We start from the raw sequence: 24,756 nt of genomic DNA, 5'->3' as shown, positions 1-24,756 counted from the left end.
TTAAGTTATCCCTAATTTTTCAGTTCTACCCCTGTTTCAATGTATGAATTATTCGTCGTTATACTGTGTTACATGTAAAGCCTGTTGCTGCATTACGTTCCATTGTAAACCGAGGTGATGTTCCAAATGTGCCGCGGTATATAAAAATCTTTAAATAAATAAATAGTATTGTTCTCCTTTTTATTCCTACCCTCCCTGCGTATGGGCGAAGCCTCCTTTCGTAGCTTGAATTGTAGGATGGGTGGGAGGTGCAGGCCCAGCATTAAATACTGTAGTGCATATAGTGATGTTTGCATTTTTTATTTCTGTCCCCAGGTGGAGGCATTGAAGACGAGGGCCAGGCGCCTGCGGCGGGAGCATAGGGCGTTGCTCCTGGCCCTCCGCATTGGAAGTAGGCAGCCAGATAGTGAGTATATTAGGAATTACAGACTATTATTACACTGCCTAAATTGATAATATTCATGTTCATGCGTGCACTTGTCCATTTCCTTGGCTTCCCATCATTACAGTTGTTGTGAGTGAAGATAAGGTTTGTTTATATCTGTTGTGTATTATCCAAACATCTTTCCTTCCATCCTTCCGTCTTTCTGTTTCCCCCAACATCTTTTGCTACTACCGATTTCAGGCATCTTCAGTTCCACCTCGGAGGATGAGGCTGTGGCCACGGAGACGGAGGAGGAGGAGGAGGAGACGGAGGAGGAGGCCGTGGCCACGGAGGAGGAGGAGGAGGCCGTGGCCACGGAGGAGGAAGAGGAGGCCGTGGCCACGGAGACGAAGGAGGAGGAGGCCGTGGCCACGGAGGAGGAGGAGGAGGTCGTGGCCACGGAGACGGAGGAGGAGGCCGCCGTGGCCACGGAGGCTGAGGAGGAGGAGGAGGCCGCCGTGGCCACGGAGGCTGAGGAGGAGGCCGCCGTGGCCACGGAGGCTGAGGAGGAGGCCGCCGTGGCCACGGAGGCTGAGGAGGAGGCCGCCGTGGCCACGGAGGCTGAGGAGGAGCCAGAAGGCCCACCCCCAACACAGCCACCCCCGCCCCATTCCCTGCCCATTTCCTACCCCGTTTCCCGGAGTGACGAGGAGCACGAGGAGCCCTCCAGTGATGCTCCATCTGCGGTCCAGGAGCAAGAGGCAGCATCCAGGCCTTCCTCAATCGAGGCACGCCTGGATGCTGCCTTGGCACGGATTGGTCGGCTGGACCGCAGGGTGGAGGAACTGGAGGGGCTCCTAGGGGCCCATTTGGCAGAGCTGGTGCAGGGCCAGCAGCAGATCATTCAGCTTCTGTCAGCAATGGCAGGAGCTGGATCGCCGCTGGTCCGGTCCCGGCCCATGCCAAGTGGGCCCTGCCACTCCCCCAGTGATGCTTCTCCTCGTCACCCCGGGAAATATATCTAATATCTGCCATCCATCCCCACCACCTCCCTGTACATTTGTGTAAAAAAAAAAAAGTTTTATTTAATAATATCCAAACTGTTGTGCAGGATACAATAATGTAAAATAAACAGAGAATAGAACAGTTTCAGGAGTATTGACTCTTACTCAGCATGAACAACATTCTGTAGTGTTTAATCCCCCCGCTCCCAAGTATACCCTATTGTTTTTCATCCCATGGGACGTTCTCCAAAGTCTATCTTCGCAGTCCAGCGATATCACACGTTCGCAGGGTTGTTTGCGGTCATAGCGGTGCTGAGCTTCTGTCACAACTGTACTCATCAATATAAATAGGTCAATGCACATTATTACAAGACCGTAAACATTATTGCATCCTGAGTTTCAGAATTGATCTTTTCTTCCTCATCTGATTATGTGAAGGCCTGAACATTCCCGCTTTCCCAGGTAGTTTTGGGCAAAACACATTGCAGAAGGTGGTTAGTTTGTAGTTCTTATTGCTCTGTTGGTCATGTACTAAGCGGTTGCCATTCCTGAAAATGGGAGGCCACTCTATCATGTTTCGCCGCTGTCAAGAAGTCCAAGCAGCGGTGGCTCTGCAGTTTGAGCTCCACCTCCTGCAGAGTTGGTACATCTGTGGATTTCCAATGCTGGGCAATAGCTATACGTGATGCAGTCACTATATATATGCATAACCTTTTACTGATGCTTATCCAACCCTTCTATGGGAGCCACTGACAAGGAGGCCTTAAAGTTGGTTAATCCACTGCTTAATGGATTGCCAGAAGGGGACTATCTTTATACACTCCCACTATATGTGAAAGAAGGATCCTGTTGCGCCGCATTCCCACCAACACTTAGAGATCTCGGGGAATATCCTGTGTAGTTTTTCAGGGTCTAGGTGCTATCTATAAAGCATTTTATAGCTATTGTCCTGTATACGTGCTAATATGGAACATTTACTGGCTCTCTGAAAGATAGCGTCCCACAACTTGGCAGGAATAGTCTCCCCTAGATCTACTTCCCATTTGGAAATATGATTAAGAGTGGGGGTTCTGGTTGTATGCAACATACCATATATATATATGTTTTATAGTAAAAGGTGTGATTTCCAACCAATTTGCCTTTCCATTTATCCAAAATCTGTAATGTGGTCCTTAAAGTTCCTCCTTCAGTTATATTGTAAACCGGCATGATGTACACACGAATGTCGACATATAAAAGCTAATAAATAAAATAAATAAAGACCAGGGTAAGCAATGTATGTGTTTCCATGTTTGTCGCGGCTGCCATGGAAGTGACCCATTGTTTGGGAGCATGTACCCTTGCCATATCTATTACTGCTTTCATTTGTGTGGCTGCATAGTATGCTTGGAAATCTGGCACTCCCAAACCTCCGCGTATCTTAGCCTGTTGTAAGGTGCTTCTGGCCACCCTAGGGGGCCTGCAGCGCCAGATAAAGTCAAAAATTTTCTTTTGCGTTTTACGGAGAAGGGCTGACGACAAGAATATGGGAAGTGTAGTAAATAGGTTTTCCTAGCGTGTAGCAGTTGGACTCAGGACCAATGGGTATAGTGTACTCCTGTTAGCAGTTGGAGACGGATCAGATTTCTTTTCTTCTCACTACCCCTCCCCTTTCCTTCCACTCACTCCTCCTCCTCCCTTCATATAATCTTTCCCTCTCACTCCTCCTCCATTCCCTTTCCTCTCACTCACAACTAGCTCTCTACCCTTTCACTTATTCAGTTTGGCTCCCTTTTCTTCCCCTCCAGCCTCAGAAATAGGGAAGGAAGGGGAAATGAGCACCGAGGCAGATGGAAAAGGAAGGGATGGGGAGAGGAGGCCGAGGGAGAGTCATTCCCACTGTCCTACTTTCCCTTTCCCAGCCTGCCTCCCGCACCTCCTGAGGCCTGTCAAGTCACTGTGGTCTTCCACCAGCGGGAGACGGTACCCTTGCAGGCCACTCTTCACCAGGCAGCCATGGTCCTCTTCAGCCCGCAGAGGTAGGACCCTCACGGACAGGTCTTCACTGAGCCACGGGGCGGGGAAGGATCGTCATCACCATGTTACCACAGTAACTTCTGCTCATAGGCCCGCAGAGGGGATCCCTGTGGGCATTTATTTATTTATTTCTTTTGTATACCGACATTCGATCGAGATATCACATCGGTTTCCAGGTAACAGGTTGAATAGGGCGAGATCTGCCCTATTTTACATTTAACAAGATAACAATTGATTAAACTATTGAAGTAAAAAACATTGTAACATATGAATACAAATGAATGGGAATATAATTTGTAGCATCTATCCTATATACAATATATACAGTTTGAATTGGTTACGGTTACGATTAGTTCTGGTGGGAATAGGGGGGGAAAAGGAGGGGGTGGTTGTGAGGGGGGTGATATGCGGTAGTGCATGTAAGGGTCAAGTGGGCAGGTTTTCAAGAACATGCAGTTGAAGGGGTTGGGAATCCGGAGGGAAGGCTTTCAAGAACAGCCATGTTTTTAGCTGTTTTTTGAAGACTTGTGGTGAGGGTTCGTGTCTGAGATGAGTGGGGAGGGAGTTCCATAGGGTAGGGCCAGCTATTGTAATGGCTCGTTTGCGTGTTGCATTGAGGTGAGCATTTTTGAGATTTGGGATGGAGAGGAGACCTGTGTTGGAGGATCTGAGGTTCCTTTGTGTGGTGTATGGTTGGATAGTGTTGTTTAGCAAGACCATTTTGCTATTGTTTATTTTTTTGTGTATAAGGGTGAGGGTTTTATACTGTATTCTTTGTGTGATGGGCAGCCAGTGGAGGTCTTTGAGAGTGGGTGTGATGTGGGAGGATTTTCTGTGGTTGGTGATAATTCTGGCGGCAGCATTTTGTAGGACTTGGAGGGGTTTGATGTGGACTTCTGGTAGTCCAATGAGGAGGGAGTTGCAGTAGTCGAGTTTTGAGAAAATAATTGATTGAAGTACTGTTCGGAAATCGTGCGGTTGGAGGAGGGGTTTGAGTTTTTTAAGTGTTTGAAGCTTGAAAAATCCATCTTTGATTGTATTGGAGATGTGCCGTTTAAAGTTGAGTTGGCTGTCGATTGTTACTCCTAGGTTTTTTGTGGATGGTGTGAGTGAGGTTCTTGATAAGTTTGGTGTCCCAGGGTTGTTTGAGGGGGTGCTCGTGAGAGGAGAAGGGGGACGGTCGTCATGGATGTGAATGATTTCTGTTTTGGCTTGGTTAAGGCAGAGAGATAGTTGGGATAGCAGTTTTGATAGTTTTGTACTGAGTTTGTTCCATCTTTCCATGGTGAGTTCAATGGACTTGGTTATGGGGAGTAGAATTTGTATGTCGTCTGCATAGACAAAGTAGGTGAGGTTGGCATCTGAGAGGTATTTGCATAGTGGGAGGAGGTAGATGTTGAAGAGGGTTGAAGATAGTGAAGAACCTTGAGGGACTCCATGTGTGAGGGGCACTTGGGAGGATTCAGATGAGTTTGTCTTGACAATGAAGGATCTGTTAGTGAGGTAGGATTTGAACCAATTGAGTGTAGTGTCTTGAAGACCGATTTCTTTAAGCCTGGTGAGGAGTGTTCTGTGGTTGATGGTGTCAAAGGCGGCTGATATATCAAGGAGTATCAGGAGGAATGTTTTGCCACTGTCACGACCTCGTAGGATGGTGTTGGTGAGAGCGAGGAGGAGGGTCTCTGTGCTGTAGAATTTTCTGAAGCCATGCTGTGTTGGGTGGAGAAAGTTGTGGGCGTCTAGGTGGTCTGTAAGTTGATTGTTGACAGTTTTCTCGATGATTTTTGCTAGGAATGGGAGGTTGGAGACTGGTCTGTAGTTTGCAGGATCTGATTTGTCGAGTTGCGGTTTTTTAATGATTGGTTTGATGATGGCGTTTTTGAGTTTGTCCGGGAAGATTCCTTGCTCAAGTGATAGGTTGATGATTTGTGTTATAGGTTTGACAATAATCTCTTTGATGAGTTTAAGGGTTTTGATGGGGATGGAGTCTACGGGGTGGGAAGCTGGGTTGGTTTTTTTGATGATGGGTTCAATTTTAGTAGATGCAACAGGTGTGAATTGAGTCCATATGTAGATGGGTGGGGGGATGTTTGTTGAGTCGTTTTGGGATGGGGGAATCTTGGCAATGATGTTGTCGACTTTGTCCTTGAAAAATTGTGCTAGTTTGTCACTGGAGATGTTGTTGGAGTTTGGTGTTGTGTCATTCTGGATAGGGTTGGTAAGTTCTTTGACGTAGGAGAAGAGGATCCTTGGGTTGAATTGGTATTCATGAATTCTTGTTGTGTAGAAATTGCGCTTTGCTGTGTTGAGTTCAGCTGTATAGTTGTGTAGTAGTGATCTGTATTTGTCTTTTAGGTTTGGTGTAGGTGTTCGTCTCCATTGTTTTTCGGTTTGTCTTAGTGTTCGTTTTGATGTTTTCAGTTCCGGGGTGTACCATGGAGCATTTTGTTTAGTAGATGGCATGTCATCATTGTGCTGCTGCGGTGTCGGTAATCTCTGTTTGGGTGGGCTCTGTTTGGGCTTTCTTCCAGCTGCAACAGGCTGGGCTCTGCCAGGGCCTTGCAGGCCTCCCAGCCCCGCCGGCTTTTCTTTGGGCCGCAGCAGCCTCTCTTCTTCCCTTTGGCCAGGAAGTCTTTAAAAAAAAAAAAATCACTTGATGAGAGCAACCGGCCCACCAGGGGAAGCCCTATCCCCTGATAGGGCAATCCACCCCATGCGCAGACCCATCCACCAAGGCGATCTGCGTCGTCTGGAGTCAAAGCTCCGGCACAGCCATCCGATGCGTTGCACTGTGCCAATGTGCCACTCACCAGGAAGCACCACCCGCATGAAGTGCCGTCGCTGTATGTGTCAAAGTACAAGGGAGATTCAATGCAGTGACACACCATCGCCAAAAACCATTGGGATCGATGCGGGACGGCCCATCAACGCAGGCCCATGTGGAGCCACGAAGCTCAACATAAAAAGCACTTATAGGGGACTAGGCAATGAAGTTCCCCCAGAATCCACCCCCGGCTGGGGAACTGCAAGGGGCCATCATCCCTGACTTAGTGAATCTCGTTTTTTCTGACAATGAGCCGGCGTCTGACTTTGGTTCCACAGACTCCTCCCACTCCTTATACCGTGTTTACTCTGATTTGTCATCAGTCTCCAGACAGAAGAGATCGGCAGGATTTTTGCAGGAGCCCCTCTGAAAATAGCACAAGAGGTCTACCTCAACAGTCCCGTGGTCCTGACTTGGACATCCTGCTAGCAGCACTGCCGCCAAGGAAACCACCGGCAGGGGACTTGTCACCAGGTCCTGGGCGCAGGACCTTGGCTCCACAGGCAATGTCACATATCTCCAGGATCTTGACCCAATTCCTCTCCTCCATGGAGGATTAGGGGAGCAGCAAGTCCCACCCCATTTCACGAGAGGACTCCCCCCAGCGCAGACCACCTTTGCCTTTGCAAGAGGACATCAGTCCCAATCCCTGATCCAGCAGCCTGGCTCCGGGACTCACTCTCTCGCCTCCTACTTCACCGGGTTCCTTGACAGGTGGTCCAAGAGTTTGGAAATGTAATTGAATTAGAAGAAGGTAGGAAAGGGTATAGATTTGGTTTCTCTACCTAAGAGCCTAAATTTGGATTCCAGAACCTACCTCCCACATTTTCCTATGTCGTTGGTGCCCACATGTACCACGACAGCCAGCTCCTCCCCAGCACTGTCTAAAATCCTATCTGGGTGATGCTTGAGGTCCGCCACCTTCAATAGTAGCCTCTGATATTAGCTAGGAGGGGGATTTGCAGTCACTTAAAAATGACTGAAAACACAGATTTCTTATTTTATATCATCTCACTTCCAATCCAAAACAGAAAAATACAACAGATGTGCTAAATGGTTTAGTGCATGCTAAAATTATTTTAGAATTTATTAATATGCTGTGATAAGGGTTAGGTGGTGGTATGGTTATGGGGGAGGCTAGTTATTGATTTTTTTAGTACTTACTCTTATTGTAACCCGCTTTGAGGTGTTCAGATAAGGCAGGAAATCAAATCAAAATAAATATTCACAGAGACACAGCCTGTTTAATGGATATAGTGTGACTCCCAGGTCCAGAGGTGAACTGGAAATCTTCAGCAATGTAATAGGAATTCCTCAGTCTGAGCAGTCACACATCACAGACACCTCTGAAGAAATGTATAATTTAATTTAGTTCATTCCTTAGACAAACTGATGCCAAGTAAGAGTGATTATTATTTGTTAATAGAGAAAAACTTTCATTTTTGTTTTCCTTTTTTTTTTTTTTTTTTTCTTCATTTTATGAGCTTTTCAAAGTTGTTGGCAAGGTGGAGTAATCCCCGAGGATTTCCTGGATTCTTTCAGCTAACCGGAGCAGTATTGTTGTGTCTCTGAGACATTCATGATCGCACAAGGCCAGACTCTTCCACCAGTCTATAGAATATCTTCTTCTGTGCTACTAAGTTGTTCGGTGTATCGAATTCTGCGATTTGGCCATTTTCCAAAACTAAAATTCTATGAATAATGAAACAGAAATGAAGCAAGAAGAGCATCTTTAAAAAAAAATAAAAAAAAATTATATATATATATATATATATATATTCCCCAGGACAGCGGCTAATGGTGCTGTCGCGGCTCGCCCCCCTGCCCAGACCCCGCCCCTTTGCAGAGGCCCGGCACTTCCGCGCATAAAGGAAAATTGGTTCTTACCTGCTAATTTTCATTCCTGTAGTACCACGGATCAGTTCAGACAGTGGGTTGAGCCTCCTGTCCAACAGATGGAGATATAGGATACCCTTTTAGTTTTTTCTCTATTAGGACAGTGCTCACCCTGCATCCCTTCAGTATAAATGTTATCAAAGCAAGAAAAGTAAGTTAACCAGAAGAAGATCAAACAAGTAACAACCAACATGGAATTGGAACTATCACCAGGTGAAAGAATGCTCTTACATATATATCCAGTTGAGAAAGCCTTCCGGTGCCTTGGTGTTCTGATAGGAAGTAACTGGATCCAAAAAGCTGTGAAGAACCAAACAAACTGTTATTATTTGGGATAGTTGTGGGTGGATCCTTGGGCCGGTGGCAGATGACCACACCCCCGGTGGAAGATCCAGAGAGGGACCACCAATCAGGCTCAGAGTTGGAGATAGATACACACTAGTTCTTTTATTAAACAGTATATTGAACCACCAGAGGTGGCAGTAGTGAACTGGAAGTGCCCAGTTGGGCTGTAGTCCCTCAGATACTGGAACAGCGATCCCGGGATTGCTGAGCTGTAGAGAAACTAAATATAGTGAGTAGGTAGGGTATGCAGAGTTCAAGTATAAAATTTTGATGGAAACACACAATAGTCTCATAGAATTAGGCCAGGAATTGGAATGAGGCCCTCGAAGAACGAGTGCCTGGTTCCAGGGAAAGCTCTGAGAGAGAGATGGTAACTCACTGATGTTGTAGGCAGCGACAATTTCCTGGCAGAAGAGATATTCAGAACAAGTCCGGGAACATGGGCCCTCGAGGAGCGAGTACCGGTTCCAGACTGCAACCTGAAATGCAAAGAGAGAGCGAGGCCCCCGAGGAGCGGGTACCCCTGGTAAATCCGAGGAGGTAGAGCAGCTTAGGTAGGGTAACCCTTGCTAACTCGATTCGTTAGCGTTTGTAGAGAACTTAAATATCCAGAGCGGATGACGTCATCTCAGGGGGACGCCCCTGAGGTTCACACCACTGCTGGTACTTCAGTTGGGGCCGCGCGCACCCTAAGGCTTCTGGGAAATCATGGCGGAGTGCAGCATCGAGCCGGTCTGGGGACACCGGAGGGAGACAGCAGAGTGACGCCGCGGAAGCCAGCCTTCCACTGAGCAGAGAGGGAGTCGCCACAGAGGTAAAGAGGGCGGAGTGGAGACGTTGGGCAGCGACGGTCACAACAGTACCCCCCTTCAAAGGGCGATTTTCTCTTCGGGTACCAAGCTTTGGTTTAGAAGGATGCGTGAGGTGGAACTGATGAAGCATCTCTTTGTCCAGGATATTGGCCTGAGGCTCCCAAGAGTTTTCTTCAGGGTTGAAATCTTCCCACTTTAGAAGGTATTCAAAAGTATTGCCTCTTTTACGAACATCCAGAACCTCTTCGACTTTGAATTCTAAGTCGTCTTCTGCATTGATGACAGGTGGATCTTGAGATTTGGAAGACTATTCACTGAGAATGAGAAGCATTATGAATATCAGCAGCAGTGGATTGAGCTGCTGGGACATCACTGAGCTTCAGTAGAAGTGGCGGTGTTGGGGAACGTCCATAGCCCACTTCAAATGATGACACAATAGTGGATCTTTCAACTTGATGGGAGAACTCCTCAATTCTTCCACTAGTCGTTTGAGAATGAAGTTGCCTCCTGCCCCTGAATCCACCAAGGCAGGAGTCTGAACCATGACTGGTCCGTAGGTCAAGGAGACTGGGAGAGATAGCGGAGGAGAGGACGCAGAATGGCCTAAGAACAGTCCTCCTGCAGGACTTAGGCCTGTCCATTTTCTGGACGAATAGAGCATGTAGAGACATCATGGCCGGGCTGACCACAGTACATGCAAAGACCGCGCTTCTTTCGAAATCTCCTCTCTTTGGAAGTCAAACGTCCATGACCAAGTTGCATTGGTTCATCTGTATTAGCAGCAGGGATTACTGGAACTATCCGAGGTGCATAGACAGCACTAGCCTGTTTCAACCCAGGTAACACCTCAGGCCGGAGTTCCTTCACCTTGTCCCGGAGCCGGTGATGGAACAATCCGAGTGGCCAAGGTTATTAATTCATTCAGTGAGTCAGGTGTTTGGCGAGCAGCCATCTCATCCTTTAAACGGTTATCCAGGCCTCTGCAAAAGTGAGTCTTCAGACATTTGGGGTCCCAGCAAAGTTCCGCTGCAAGCGTTTTGAATTCTATGGCAAATTCAACCAATGATCTGTTGCCTTGCTTCAAATCAACCAAAGCAGAACCGGCTACAGAAGTTCGAGCAGGGTCATCGAAAACGGATTTAAACAAGTCCATAAATCCATCTATGTCCTGCAAAATGGGGTCCTTATGTTCCCACAAGGAAGATGCCCAAGACAAAGCCCTACCATCCAGGTATGAGAGGATGAAGGTAGTCTGGGAAAGAGCCATAGGAAATAAAGATGGCTGTAAGGCAAAATGGATGCAGCACTGGATAAAAAGCCCCGAGTCTTCTGGATTTCTCTGGAAAAGCGAATTGGAGCCGCCAGTGGTACAGCAGTCTTTAAAGTTACCTCCTGTAACTGACCTTCATGGCTGGAAGCTGTGCCTTGAACCTCCTGTGTGTGAAGCTGGTGGAACGTTGAAGTAAGTTTCTCCAAGGCGTCTTGCTGTTCCACAATGCACAGGGCCAGGCTCGGTATGGCCTGCAAGGCATTGAGCTGTGCCGGATCCATGGAGTTAGCAATCTGTTATTATTTGGGATAGTTGTGGGTGGATCCTTGGGCCAGTGGCAGATGACCACGCCCCCAGGGGAAGAACCCGAGAGGGACCACCGGTCAGGCTCAGAGTTGGAGATAGATACATACTAGTTCTTTTATTAAACAGTACATTGAACCACCAGAGGTGGCAGTAGTGAGCTGGAAGTGCCCGGTTGGGCTGTAGTTCCTCAGATACTGGAACAGCGATCCCAGGATGGCTGAGCTGTAGAGAAACTAAATATAGTGAGTAGGCAGGGTATGCAGAGTTCAAGTATAGAATCTCGATGGAAACACTCACACAATAATCTCATAGAATTAGCTCAGGAGCTGGAATGAAGTAGGCCCTCGAGGAGAGAGTACCTGGTTCCAGGGAAAGCTCTGAGGGAGAAATGGTAACTCACTGATGTTGTAGGCAGCGACGATTTCCTGGCAGAAGAGATATTCAGAACCAAGTCCGGGAACATGGGCCCTCGAGGAGCGAGTACCAGTTCCAGACTGCGACCTGAAAAGCAAAGAGAGAGCAAGGCCCCCAAGGAGCGGATACCCCTGGTAAGTCCGAGGAGGCAGAGCAGCTTAGGTAGAGTAACCCTTGCTAACTCGATTTGTTAGCGTTTGTAGAGACCTTAAATATCCAGAGCGGATGATGTCATCTCAGGACAAAGAGATGCTGAACCAGTATCATCGTGCACATCCTCGGAAACCAAGACCAGGTAGGGGGTCTGGAGGAGGCCCTTTGAAGGGGGGGTACTGTTGTGTCCGTTGGATTCAGGCAGCTTCGTCCAACGTGCCTCACCTCAATCTCTGCTTTCTCTACCAGCATCAGGAGAATGGCGACTGCAGCGTCTTCTTGCTGCACCCTCCGGTGTCCCCAGAATGGCTATGGCATGTTGTCCCGCCATGATTCACCTGAGGGCCTCCTATGATGTGCGCGTGGCCGTGGCTGTCTTTATTCTGAGGTTGGCGCGAACCTCGGAGGCGTCCCCCTCCAGTGACGTCACACGTCCTGGATATTTAAGGTTGCCCATTTGCTGACTGACTTTGAGTTAGCAAGGACTACAACGAATATATATTCGAACCTTGTACATAGCCTTCTCTTCTTCAATTGTTTATCCCCCTCTCCCAATTATGCTGCTCCCAGTTGAATATATTTAACTATTATTCAGGTTCTTGTTGTATTTTTCCCTTGTTCTTGTTCATTGTAAAGGCCATGCCTAATTGATACCCAAGCTATCATTGTTCTAAGTTATTTGTAAACCGATACGATGTGCAAACGGTTGTTGGTATATAAAATCTTTAAAATAAATAAAAATAAATAAATAAGGATTAGATTCGTTCAGTCTAAGCTACTCTGTCACTTCTCGCTGCTGCTGGAAGCTCTCTTCACCCTCTGGGGTTATTCTAAGTTGGGTACCTGCTCCTCGGGGGCCCTAAGCTTATTTCCAGGTGCCTATCCAGTGTCCATGTTCTCGCTCCTCGAGGGCCTGTGTTTCTACCTTGGTGCCTGCTTCCATCTCTACTACCTGCTGGAACTACATCAATACAGCTACAAGAAAATCTGTAGTTATTTACATCTTAACATCGGAGTTCTCATTGACAATGAACTCAACTTGAAGAATTACATCAACACAATAATAAAAGAGGGATTCTTCAAGCTCCAGATTCTCAAAAAAAATCAAACCTCTACTCTACAATCACGACTACAGAACAGTACTTCAAGCCCTACTATTTTCCAAACTCGACTATTGCAATGCCCTACTCCTGGGCCTTCCAACCAATACTCTAAAACCAATACAACTACTCCAAAATGCAGTGGCAAGATCAATCTCAAACATCAAAAGAACTGAACACATCACACAAATCCTCAAAAACCTACACTGGTTGCCCATCCCACACAGGATTCAATACAAAGTCCTAACACTCATCCATAAAGCACTATACACCGAACAATTTGACTGGATGAGCCCCGCCCTGCACTTCCAATTCACGCAGAGAACACTCCGCTCCACCAACACTGGACTCATTTCAACCCCATCACTAAAAATGGCCCACCTAACCTCAACAAGAGAACGATCCCTAACAATTGCGGGCCCAACAATCTAGAACAGTTTACTACCTCAACTCAGGCTCGACTCTATAACCCATTCATTCAAAAAGAACCTTAAAACTTGGCTCATCAAAAAAGCATATCCCACAGCGACACATCACACACCACCTATCACACCAAGCGGAGCTCCCCCACAATGAACACACAATTCACTCCCCCACCCCACAACAGAACCTATAATAGTTAACTCAATGCGAATCAAGCCATCTTGCTACATCCACACCTAAGTTATAATGATCTCCTTGTCACAAAGTTACCCTTGCTCCAAACTTACCCTTGCCACAAAAGTGCTCTTATCACAAAGTTACCCTTGTTACATATTCACTCATGTTGCAAAGTTTCCCATGTTACAAAAATAATCATGTTACAATGTTTCAATGTAAAATATGAAATCTATACTTACAGCTTAACAATGGAATCTATAAGTGTGATAAAACCAGTTGAACATCAGTATAGTAAAAACAAATAAATAAATAAATCTTCCAGTCTGTCTCACCTACAGCTACACACTGAATATCTGCATCGGAGCTCCTTAACCACCATTGTGGAACGGGACTCCCCAGCGCTGCTGTTGGAATCTACTCTCTACTGCCATCTCTGGTGAGACTGCTGCTACTGGATTCTGCTCACTACTGCCAACTCTTGCGAACTCTACAAGCTGTACAATAAAATACACTTTCTGAGTTGTGCTATTGAGTCTAGCCTGGTGCTGCAGTTCCCCTCGGGGCTTCTCCCCGTGGGAGAGACCATCACTGCCGCACCTAAGAATCTACCAAACACCCTTAAACCACAACACGTAGTTGTTGAATCCACCTAAGGCTTGCCCGCTGCATGAGACTGCTACAGACTGTCGCCCAGACCCCGAGCGCTAAGACCTCAAAAATCCTTTTGAGGTGGACCTCCAATTTGCGATCCTGAAGATCTTTCAAGGCAGACGCCCCCACGACTGGGATAGTAGTGCGCTTCGTGACAGCGCAGACTGAGACGTCTACCTTGGGGACCCGGAACATATCCAGACACTGGTCTGGGAGCGGGTATAGCTTGTCCATGGCTCTGCCCACACGCAAACCGGCTTCCGGTGTCTCCCACTCCCTGAGCAGTAACAGCATTAGCATCGGATGGAAAGGGAATGTGCGTGGGAGTGCCCTCAGGCCGGTGAGGACTGGGTCGACGTTGCTAGAAGCTGCAGCAGATGCATTGCCCTCCGGAGGGGCATCTAAGCCCAACTCGTACAGAATATGGGGTATAAGTGAATCCAGTTCTTCATGCTGGAAGAGACGCAACACCCTGGGGTCGTCCCCCTCTATCGGTGGATTCAGAGCAAGGACATCGGCATCTAGGTCAGGGTCCAGAATTGGAGCGGGCGGATCAGTGGGAGCTGAAGGGACGGGAACCCTTGGGACCACCCGAATCCGGCTCGCCCCTTGAGAGCCTGGGGTCCTGGGCCCCTGTGCTGCAGCCGATCTAGGGACCTCGGCAGGAGGTGGGCAGGCAGGCAGCTGAGGATCTGGTGGGTCATCCTGTTGTAGAAGGCTGGTAACATAAGCCTTATGCATGAGGAGAACAAAATAAGCTGAAAAAAGTCCTGGAGATTTGCCTGGAGGGGGGTCAGCAGGCAGGGGGTCAGAATTAGCATCTGGAAGGTCCACGGGGCTTAAATCGGGGGGGGGGGGGGGGAGTGAGGAAAAATCGGGTCCCTGCCCCCATCAGGCTCAGAATCTTCAGCGAGGTCTGGAGCCAAAATGGCCACAGTTCCCGCGGTTTGCAGGAACGGGGCCGTCCTTGCAGCGCATCTGCAGGGCCAGGAACGACCAGCTAATCTCTCCGGTGCAGAGGAGCCTTCCCCTCCGTTCAAGCATCGAGAACACACTCCCTCGCGGGAGAGCCGCAAGGCAGGCTCTTCACACGCGAGGCAAAAGGCTGATCGAGACATGGAGGGGGAGGGGCAGATCTGCCGCTTGTGAGACAGCAAGAATCGCCGGTGCCTGGCTGAGAGCAGGGAAGAGAAAGTTCAGCTACCTGCTCTTTCCCCTGATGGAAGGATTTTTTTTTTTTTTTAACTTAGTAAAGTTGAAGAAGCAGAGGAATGAACTTCTCTGCAGCAGACCCGAGGAATGCTTCGTCTCTGGGTCTGCACGGGGGAGGGACTGGACCACCAGTTTCACCCCTAGCCAGGCAGGTCACCGGGTAGGGTGCTAGGCTGAGGATCTCAAGGGGCAAACTCCCCTAGGCACCCAGTAAGAGCAAGAGGCAAACACTGTTGCTCCCTACCAAAAATGAAAACTTTGTTTTTGTTTTTTTTGAAAACTGAAAATAGAAATTAAGTACTTGCTTGATCCAAATAAGACAGAAAGAGGGAGAAAATAGACTTTCCTAAACAAATTAGCTGACTAGAGGGGAGCCGCATGGTCTGCCATCTGCATCTGCTGGAGATAGAGACATACTGAAGGGATGCAGGATGAGCACTGTCCTAATATAGGATACCCTTTTAGTTTTTTCTCTATCTCCATCTGCTGGACAGGAGGCTCAACCCACTGTTTGGACTGATCTGGGTACATACAGGGAACAGGGGCTACGTGCAGGGCTGGGCCCTTCCGAAAATGTGCACAGTGCACGCAAGGCCTGGCCATGCACGTAACCCCCATTATTTACTCATGTGACCCTTTTAAAATCTGGCCGAAAGTACACTTACACATGAATATTCTATGGGCAATTCAATGGCAAATATTGAAGCAATTTTCAAAAGCCCACTTACATGCATAAAGTGCATTTACTCATGTAGAACAATTTTAAGCATGTAAATATTTATGAAAATCAGGCGCTTAATGCTTAACTGCATTTGCAACTCACATGACGGCCTCATACATTGAGCTTTTTGAATGCCATTTTCAGATAGCACATCTGTTATTTCTGTAACCTGGGCGATCTTTTAATTGAATTGCCTAGATAATAAATCAAGAAATGTTCCCTTAGGGCCAGATGTATTAAGTGTTTTTCCCAATGACTCAAAATGTAAAAATCTATTTGGAAACTATCCACAAATATTTGACGAACTAGACAAAGAAGGGGGCTACTTGATACAATTTATAATTGGATGGAAAGCATAAATGGTTTTTTCTAGTACAGGGTACTTCACATATTTCCATTGTACGACAGACGTGAAAAAAATTCTAGGTACACTTGTAGACCTCACTCCCTGATGGGATTTACTGAAGGAAACATAAATCAAAGAATTTAATACCTTTGGTTCTTTGTATGAAATCCAACAGATTGTCCAGGTTTGATTTAAAGAATAATTCTGTAGGTAATAGTCTATTTTGCAAGGATTAATGTTCAGATATAAGTGGTTACCTTGTACAGTCCATGATGGTACTGATGCGGTGTGCTATTGTTAGAACAGTGCAGTCTTTAAATTGCATCTTGATGGCAGACTGGATGAGGTCATCCGTTTCGAGATCGATTCCGGCTGTTGCTTCATCTAGAACCACTATTCTACTTTTCTGGAGAAATGCTCTTGCCAAGCAGAGAAGATGTTTTTGACCAACACTGCAAAGAAAATTAGGGGCAGCACAATAGGTTCAGGATCATTTTACACCGTGCTGTTTTATAAACGTCTTTATTTGTTTTAGAAACGTATCTTGGTTCATTTAGCAGGGAATCTAGGGGCGATTCATGTGTGTGGAGCAGCTGTGAATTTTCCGCTCTGTTAGTAGAGATTTTTGAATTTTCACAGCGGTGAAGATCTTAAATTTAGAAGTATGTCTGAATAAAATAAACCCTCAGTCAGGAACAGGAAGACAGGCTTCTGGGGACAGCAGTTTTTCAAGTCATTTTGTAGGTAACTAGCAATTTTATGCATGGAAATTGCCCTTCCTTAATATGAGTAAAAGCATGCGAATTCTCTTGCAACATGCGTACTTTTAGCCGCATTCAGAATAGGTGTTCCCCGGACGTGTTTCGGTTGGGCCAGGAAATTAATGCACGCAGGTCAGATAGTAGGTGAAAACATTTGCAGCTGCATCGTACCTGTGACTGGTTTGAAAGTTGGAGCACAGTACACGGGCAAAATATTAACTGCGGACTTTGGCCCATAAGGTATTGTGTAAATTTTTCTATGGCTTCTTCCTAGCCTTTCAGAATTAAAGGCTAACTTTGCATAGAAAGTTGGCTTCCATTTGCTATTGTTGCCCACATGATGTTGACTATTCACCTCCCTCTCAGAGCTTGCACAACTGCTGTCCTTATTTCTCTGCACTTCGCTCCTCTACCGTAGGGTCAAGCTAAGACCTGCTCTTCCAGTAAGCACAGGCAGGATAATGTTCAAAGGGACTTATCTGGGTAAAGTCGTACTTTACTTGCAAACAGGCCCTCTAGAACATTGCATGATCGATTACATATGTGAAATTACATGCACATCCTTCTGAATTTCCTGAAAGATGTCTGCACGTTTGGCGAGCGTAATTGTATGCACATAGTTTTGGTCAGATAATTTTCAAAGCAAATATACACAAGTTCACTTTAAAAATGGTGAAAATTGTGCATATTTTTGTTGACTTTCTTATGCAGGCTGATACAAAATGAATCTTACTGTAGAACCATACGGATAAATAATGCTTTAGTAATCAGGCAGTTCATGCCATTTGCCTGATTGACGAGTAGGGGGAAGGCGTGCACTCTAAATTTTATTTAGATCTTCGCTTTTTTTCCTTTTGTTTTCTTTTTTCATTTCATTTATTTAACATTGAAAAAAAAGTCCAAACAAAATGGAAAGCAAATGGGAAAACAAATGTAAAATAAGGAATGTCAGGTCTGGCCCCACCTCGCTGAAAAAAACATGGCCTTTTTACTAGCCCTCTGGATCCCTCCTGAACCTCTTACTCTATCTTGGTCAGCTTTTGCCATTTTATTGTACAGAAAAGATTCCAAAAATGGGGGTCAGCTGGCTCTATTTTGAGAAACAGCAGCAACTGGGGATCACTCCTGCCTCTGAAGTGGTGGGGGTGGAGGGGGTGATAACAAGCCTGGGGGCGGGGGAGGGTCTTTAAGTTTAGAAGGTATAGGGTTTTTTGGGGGGGGGTTGTGGAGTGGGCCCAGGGCTGGGGCTGGCTAAAAATTGCTTTTCAAAACAAAATGAAACACATTTTTCACTGAAATAAAAGCACCTCCTTATGGACGAGCAGTTGGAAAGGCCGGGCCATGAGATGCTAAGGGGCAGAGGATTTTGTTCTTCTCTTGAATCAGTTCCACTGCACAAGGGTTTGCATGATTTGTACCTGAGGTTTCCCCCTCCCTCGGAGCACTGGTGATTCAGCTGATCAGGCAGCTCTAACACAAAGTCCTTCAGCAGGACCAGGCCCAGAGCCGCCCATATGTCTTCATCAGAACGCCTGTTTAAGGGGTCCAGGTTTAGTCTCAAAGAACCCGAAAGCAAAACTGGGTCCTGGAATATAAAACAGAAGGACAGTTGCATGTAAAAAATGAACAGCTTCCCTTTCTCCCTTTACTCTTTGGATATAATCTCTCCTCACACTATACCCTGTGTATACATTGGGAAGTCTTGGTCTAGTATTCCATATACAAATGCTTTCAACCATTCACTTCCAGCCTTACCTGAGGAATAAATGTAATTCTTTTCCTGAGCTCATGGAGCCCCAGGTCAGCAATATTTATTCCGTCAATCAGGATCTGTCCTTGGGCAGCTTCAACCAGCCTTAACAGACCCATGGCCAGGGATGATTTCCCTGCTCCTGTTCGTCCAGCTATGCCAATCTGTAATGCAAGATATCTAAGGGATTTCCAATTGTACACAGGGCTCTCCGCATTTCATGTACTGGAGTAAACATAGCTCTGTTTAAGAAATATTTATTTGAAACCTTTTCCCCATCTCTCTTTTCGTTACTGTAGCAGTTACCAAAACTGTCCTGGTGACCCCACAGAATGGTGGCTTTTCAGGATAGCCATCGTGATTATACATGAGATACATTTGCATGCACTGGATCTCCACTGTAGCTAAATACATCACCCGAAAACCCATCTAGCTATGGGGTCACCAGGACAGATCTGAGAACCGTTCTGTTACTTTCTTCTGCCTAATGCCCAGCTAGGAATTTGGCTTTGCAATTGTCATGGCATTTTTTTTTTTTTTTTTTTTAAATATGCCATTCTTCAACTCATAGTTCACTTTTGGAGAACAAGCACTGCTAACTCCACCAAATAGCAGGTAATGAGCCAATTTCCCATCCAATAATTTGATGCATTAAAACTGCAAGTGGCACACTGATATGTGAATGTTAATTTAGAGGGCAAGTTTCAACTTCTCCATGCAGCATGCATTCCCATGTGCCCTATGCACCCACGGGACTGCAAGCTCATTTTCAAATGGAAGCTCCTCATGGAATTTGCTTCTGAAAATGCAGCAGGTGCTCACAATCAGGCGAATTTTAAAAGCCCTGCGTGTGCCAAAAGCGGGAGATGCACACACAAGTTGGACTGGCAAAGGCCAAGCAGATTTTATAAGCTGCCGATGGACACGCATATCTCCCACTGCGCGCACCCAGAAAAGTTTCAAAAAAGGGGCGGAGCATGGGTGCATCCTGGGTGGGGGAATGAGCCTGTCAGCGGCCAAGAAATTTGCAAATAAACACTTACACGTCCTTGTGTGCACCGGAGTCCCCTGCTGCCCAAATGTATTTCTGCTATGGATGGCGTGTAACTTTTAAAACAAAAAATTCTAGGCTAGTCAGCGGGGTTTTAAAAGTCGGAGCTTATAAGGAGAAGAGAGGCTATCCCATAGCCTCAGCGCGTGTCCCTTGTAAAATTCCTCCAGTTAAGCGGCAGAGGCTGCATTTGCACGCATGTGGTGTGCGTCCACTTAACATTATGCGCACGTGTGTGCGCCGTCAGGCTATTTTATAACGTGTGCACATACGTGAGTATGTAATAAAATGGACGCATCTCTGGACATGAGTGGCAAATGCGTGCACCCGCACGCCAATATTAACGTTACCGCCAACGTGGATACACGCATGTAAGAGAACATCTAAGTCCACCCCCCTTATTTTAATTTTTTTTTTTTACTGGATAAAGTGTAGTTTTATCTGCGGGGGGGGGGGGGGGGGGGGAACAGTGCAATTTTCAAAATATCCACATAAAAAAACAAACACGTGTTTAACTACATAAAAATCCTTCGATTATTGGTCTTGCTCATTACCGCAGAGAGGAGTAAACAATTGAAATACCGGGCAAATCCACTATGGAGCTGCACCCTTGCTGTTTCTTCCATATTAGATATCTTAGTGCACTGAATATCCATAATAGACCCGAGATGTAAGCAACATCTTAACAACAGAATCAATATTATAGCTTAGAAGATACAATAATGGTTGAACGATCTTTAATTTGCTTACCTTTTCTTGTTGGTTAATTGTTATGTTAATGTTTTTCAAAACAAAGTCTGAGATTGGCTGGTACTTTAAGCCATAGTCTCTAAATTCAATCCTTCCATCAGCAGGCCATGTATTACTTAGAGAATTTGAATCCAAAATCCAAGGAGCCTGCACGAATGGGAAAAGGCATTTCGGGGAACATTTGTTCAATGAGCAATAAATCTGGTATGATAAGTAAAATGGGGATAGAATTCCCCCAACATAACTGTAAAAAGCACAGCCTGGGCTTAGTTAGAGAGCAAGGTGAGGGCAGGTGTGAACTGCAGTCCTAAAGTGGCCCTTGCTAACCTGCAGCAAATCAACCCCCCTCCCTCCTCAGTTTGCTCTGACCAGCCCTTTCTCTTTATTCCAACTCCTACCCTCCAACTTACGTAACCTGTACTTCTGTCAGAACATCTCTTGGAGCCATTTGAGTTTACAAGCTTACCCACCCTGTTCACACAAAGGCAAAGGTAAATTGGCACCAATCAACCGCAATTTTATCAGATTTAAAATAAATCAATCTCAGCAAAAGGTGAAGTTTCTGAGGCGGAACTAGTGCTTACCTCTTTTGGAGTCACGGAGTACTCTCTCACCCTTTCTACAGAAACAATGTTGTTTTCTACATCTGACCAGGAGCGCACTATCCAGTTCAGGATGCCAGTCACCTGGAGGAGGAGGAAACGCAAACCTCACAGCTCACAATTACAACTAGGAAATGATTTTAGGACTGCAGACTATGGGAATAGTCCACTAGTAACAAATGATAACAAGCAACCCCATCACTCATTCCTGGCACAGAACATTTAAAAAACAAAAAAAAAACAAACAACCTGTCATGGCACTTTGTGGTTTACAACCTAATGTACAAACAAAGGTCCTAATCTGAAATCTGAAAGTTTCCAATGGTAGATTAATCCCCTATTTCACTACAACTCCCCTCACTCTACAATCCCCAGTGATCCTCTTTAAACTTCAGTTAGACTTCCCGCATCATCGTTTCCTGAATATTTCATCTCTTGGTTTCTGCTGTTGCTGCTATTTTCTTATTTAAAATGTAAGGCACTCTGGCAAATGGAACAGTATAAATTGTGAAAATAAAATAAATAGTGCACCCACGTGTTATTTGCCATAGTGGCTACTTTATCTATTCTCAGTTTTCTCTCCTACTCTGAACTTTCATGAGATTAGCATCATAGGCAAAATGCACCTTCAAAAGAAATCCGATTTGTGAGGCTCTTGTTTTAACTAACGTGTGCACCATGTAGTGCTTTCCCAGGCTCAGATTAGTAGTATTTACTCCCCCTGTCTCCAGTCAGTAGTGAAAGAATCATGCAAAGAGAGGAAATCTAGCTTTTCTGTACCTGAAGCGCATACGATACGGAAAAGCCCACAATCCCAGGACTGAGATGGTTTTTGCCATCCACAGCAAGTATTACAGCCAACAGCACGACAACACTGCCCAAAAATTCCAAGTTTGTGGCAAGCCACCTGCAAGCAGTGACGACAAAATGCATTTGTTTTCCTTATGTGGTAATTCCTGCTTCTCAATTTCAGATATCACATCTCTCAAGTAGCATTATCTGATTATAATACCAGGCCAGGCGGCTCGTCCAAAAGACGTGTAATGGGACCATTTGGTGATTGTAAGATGTCTATGTTTGGATAAAGAGCCCTATAACGTCTCTAGTTTTTATCAGAGAGGTGTAGGCTCCAAAATCAAATTTAATTTTTTGTTTTGTTTTGGAGGGGGGTTCCCTGCAAATCCTTTTGGTTTAATGTTTATATTCTTTCTCTTCCTTTGCAGAAACAATGTAAATATTAGAAACCAAAAACATCCAACCACAACAAAAGAGAAAAACCTGCTCTCCTCTGGCTCTCTTTCACCTGCTCCAATAAAGGGCCAGGGCTGGGAATCATCCACAGGGGCAGGAGGGATGTCCACCCACCTCCTGCCCCCCCTCCCCCCCCCATGTTTTCCTGCTTCAAATTGCACTGTCAGCCCCATGGTGATATCAAAATAGCAGGTTCTCAGGGTCTCTTCTATGGCCGTACAAGAAAATGGCTCAGGCCAGCCCTAAGACTGGTGCCATCATGAAGGTGTTAGGGCGCTGGTCTCATGAGCGACTGGTGGCATTTGAAGGTGGACAATCTTAGGGGCAGGAGGTGAGCTCACATCCCTCCTGCCCCTTAGGACCCTGGACAGTGTAAGCCTGGGCTAGGGTGGTTCCCAGTGTCCAATAACTATTGGGAGGTAGGGGTTTTGGAGGTCCCGGGTCAGCCCCAGGTTAGTGTCATAGGGATTTTTTTTTTTCCAAAACAAAGTGAAAGGAAAATCAGCTAAATTTTGTTTCGAACAAATTCACAACCCTAGTTTTTATAAGAGTTCTTGTATCATCCATTCAGACAAAAGTCTTGGATGCATTAGATCAAAAGAAAACAAAATCACACTGGGCTATATCACAACTCATACTAGGAATAGTTGCTAGAAATTTTCACAAGCGGAAATACAGACACACGTGACAGAAGTAGCCTGCACGCAGGCTTTAACATCTGCTAATGTCTGTTATTGTAATGGATGCAATCTGCTTCCTCACTTGTACAATCAAAATCATTCAAATGATGTGCGTTTCCTGCTTCAGCTAGCCACAGTTCCCCAGTTTTTCATTGGTGCCTCTGTTTTCTAGAGTTAGGGGAGGAATTTGCCAAGTTCGGTTACAGTACAGGCCATAAAGTTTCATGTCATAACTGCTAAGTGCGCATATTACCTATCGGCAACGATGGCGGGGACGCGTGCTCTCTGGCTTATGTCCACTCTGGCGTCATTTTGTAAGATAAACCTTCTCTGTTCACCAAAGGCGCGGATCACGTGGCCCCCTTGGAACGTTTCAGAGAAGTGGGAATAGATGGGTGAATGGCCAGATGATTCCAGACGCTTCAGCTGGCAGGAGGTAGACACATAATAGCTCTGATGCAAAGAAATAGCAGGGAAGGCTATTACCAAGTGCAAAATATAGTCACAAGGGATAAATGATTAGAAGTGATGATTACTATAAAACACTCCACTCACAGCACTGCGCCAGAAACCTTGGGGTTCAGATTGACCAGCAACTGAACCTAAAAAAACACAATCAACTCAATCCTCAAGAAGGGTTTCTTCAAGCTCAATGTTATGAAAAAACTGAAGGGCCTACTTCATGCAAATGACTTCCGTACAGTCATTCAGGCCACACTCTCATCCAAAATGGATTATTGTAACTCCCTCTTCCTTGGCTTACCTCACTCCTCAATAAAGCCCCTCCAAATGCTGCAGAATGCAGTTGCCAGAACTATCTCCAATGCCGTAAATAAGACCACATCACCCCCATCTTGAAAGACCTCCATTGGCTCTCCGTCCCATCCCGTATCCTCTACAAAACCCTTACCACTATCCACAAAGCCATATACACATACAATTCTAATTGGCTTGATGACCCCTTCCGCCTTACATGCTCTAATCGCCCCACCAGAACCTCCAACAAAGCGACCCTCCAAGTTCCCTCCCTAAAAAAGGCACACCTCACATTCACGAGAGAGCGGGCCCTCTCCATTGCCGGACCTACACATTGGAACTCTTTACTGATCAACCTCAGGCTAGAGTCCTGCACTGCAAAATTCAGATCCTTATTAAAGACGTGGCTGTTCAAACAAGCCTTCCCCCAAAACCCTTAGCAGTCCCAGCCTAATCGCCACATTCTTTTCCTCCAGTAATTCCCCTATCCTGTACGCAATTTGTGTGCTTTGTACATAGTTATGTTAGCACTGCACTTGCATGTGCTTTGCCCGTTGCGACTTTGCCTCTCTTACTTTTCTTTGGTTTAATGTATCCCCTCCCCACTACCTGTTGTTTGTAATTTCCATTCTATAGTTTCACTGTAAACCGATATGATGTCTCTACGAATATCGGTATAAAAGACTCGGTAAATAAATACATAAATCCTTTACATCCTAAGATTGCTTGTAGAGTGAAAGAAACTCAAGTATTGTTGTTTTCCTGTTTACCTTTTGATCTGTACTAATTGGATGTGAAGTATTGCTTACTGTTTGTCTATTTAATTGTAAACAAACAAAACTTGAGATAAAAAAGTAATGATTCCTTTCATTCTGTTACAAAGCTAGAAGGAACCACAGGGAAGTTTTGCAATGCCAAGCAGGATAAGAGGCTTGCTTGATCTAGCATTTTTCCAGGAGACATATATAGCAAATCAAGCCCCTAAGTCTTTGAAATCGGTGGGTTTTGAGATATTTACCGTTATTTCTAATGCATTTTATTTGTCTGAATACTCTGCCTCCAGGAAGTGAACCTGATCATGTTCTGATGTAAATACATGCAAATTAGAATACATCAGCCCA

The 24,756-nt window shown here is 45.8% G+C and overlaps 2 protein-coding genes across 11 annotated transcripts in view; one reads left to right on the top strand and one right to left on the bottom strand.

The window, feature by feature from the left end:
* Positions 1 to 24,756, top strand: part of LOC115075728 (cilia- and flagella-associated protein 251-like) — a 55,193-nt gene that overhangs the window by 20,488 nt on the left and 9,949 nt on the right. For 3 of the 4 annotated variants that reach the window (XM_029576417.1, XM_029576416.1, XM_029576418.1), the window contains exon 3: positions 316 to 406. In XM_029576417.1, coding sequence (XP_029432277.1) covers positions 316 to 406 — 91 coding nt within the window. Of the gene's footprint in view, positions 1 to 315; positions 407 to 625; positions 1,513 to 24,756 lie in introns of those variants that run through there. The other variant, XM_029576415.1, reaches the window with a different exon arrangement.
* ABCC6 (ATP binding cassette subfamily C member 6) overlaps positions 7,606 to 24,756 on the bottom strand; it is a 69,033-nt gene continuing 51,882 nt past the window's right edge. For 5 of the 7 annotated variants that reach the window (XM_029576409.1, XM_029576406.1, XM_029576404.1 and 2 more), the window contains 8 exons: positions 23,133 to 23,332; positions 21,729 to 21,855; positions 20,931 to 21,032; positions 20,347 to 20,493; positions 18,551 to 18,709; positions 18,214 to 18,380; positions 16,292 to 16,486; positions 7,606 to 7,900 (listed from right to left, as the gene is read on the bottom strand). In XM_029576409.1, the coding sequence (XP_029432269.1) occupies positions 7,786 to 7,900; positions 16,292 to 16,486; positions 18,214 to 18,380; positions 18,551 to 18,709; positions 20,347 to 20,493; positions 20,931 to 21,032; positions 21,729 to 21,855; positions 23,133 to 23,332 (1,212 nt within the window). In that variant the 3' untranslated portion in view covers positions 7,606 to 7,785. Of the gene's footprint in view, positions 7,901 to 15,739; positions 15,883 to 16,291; positions 16,487 to 18,213; positions 18,381 to 18,550; positions 18,710 to 20,346; positions 20,494 to 20,930; positions 21,033 to 21,728; positions 21,856 to 23,132; positions 23,333 to 24,756 lie in introns of those variants that run through there. The other 2 variants (XM_029576405.1, XM_029576410.1) reach the window with 2 other exon arrangements.

This window comes from Rhinatrema bivittatum, chromosome 14, assembly GCF_901001135.1.
Source record: "Rhinatrema bivittatum chromosome 14, aRhiBiv1.1, whole genome shotgun sequence".
NCBI lineage: Eukaryota > Metazoa > Chordata > Amphibia > Gymnophiona > Rhinatrematidae > Rhinatrema > Rhinatrema bivittatum.
This window is presented reverse-complemented; position numbering and strand designations above follow the sequence as displayed.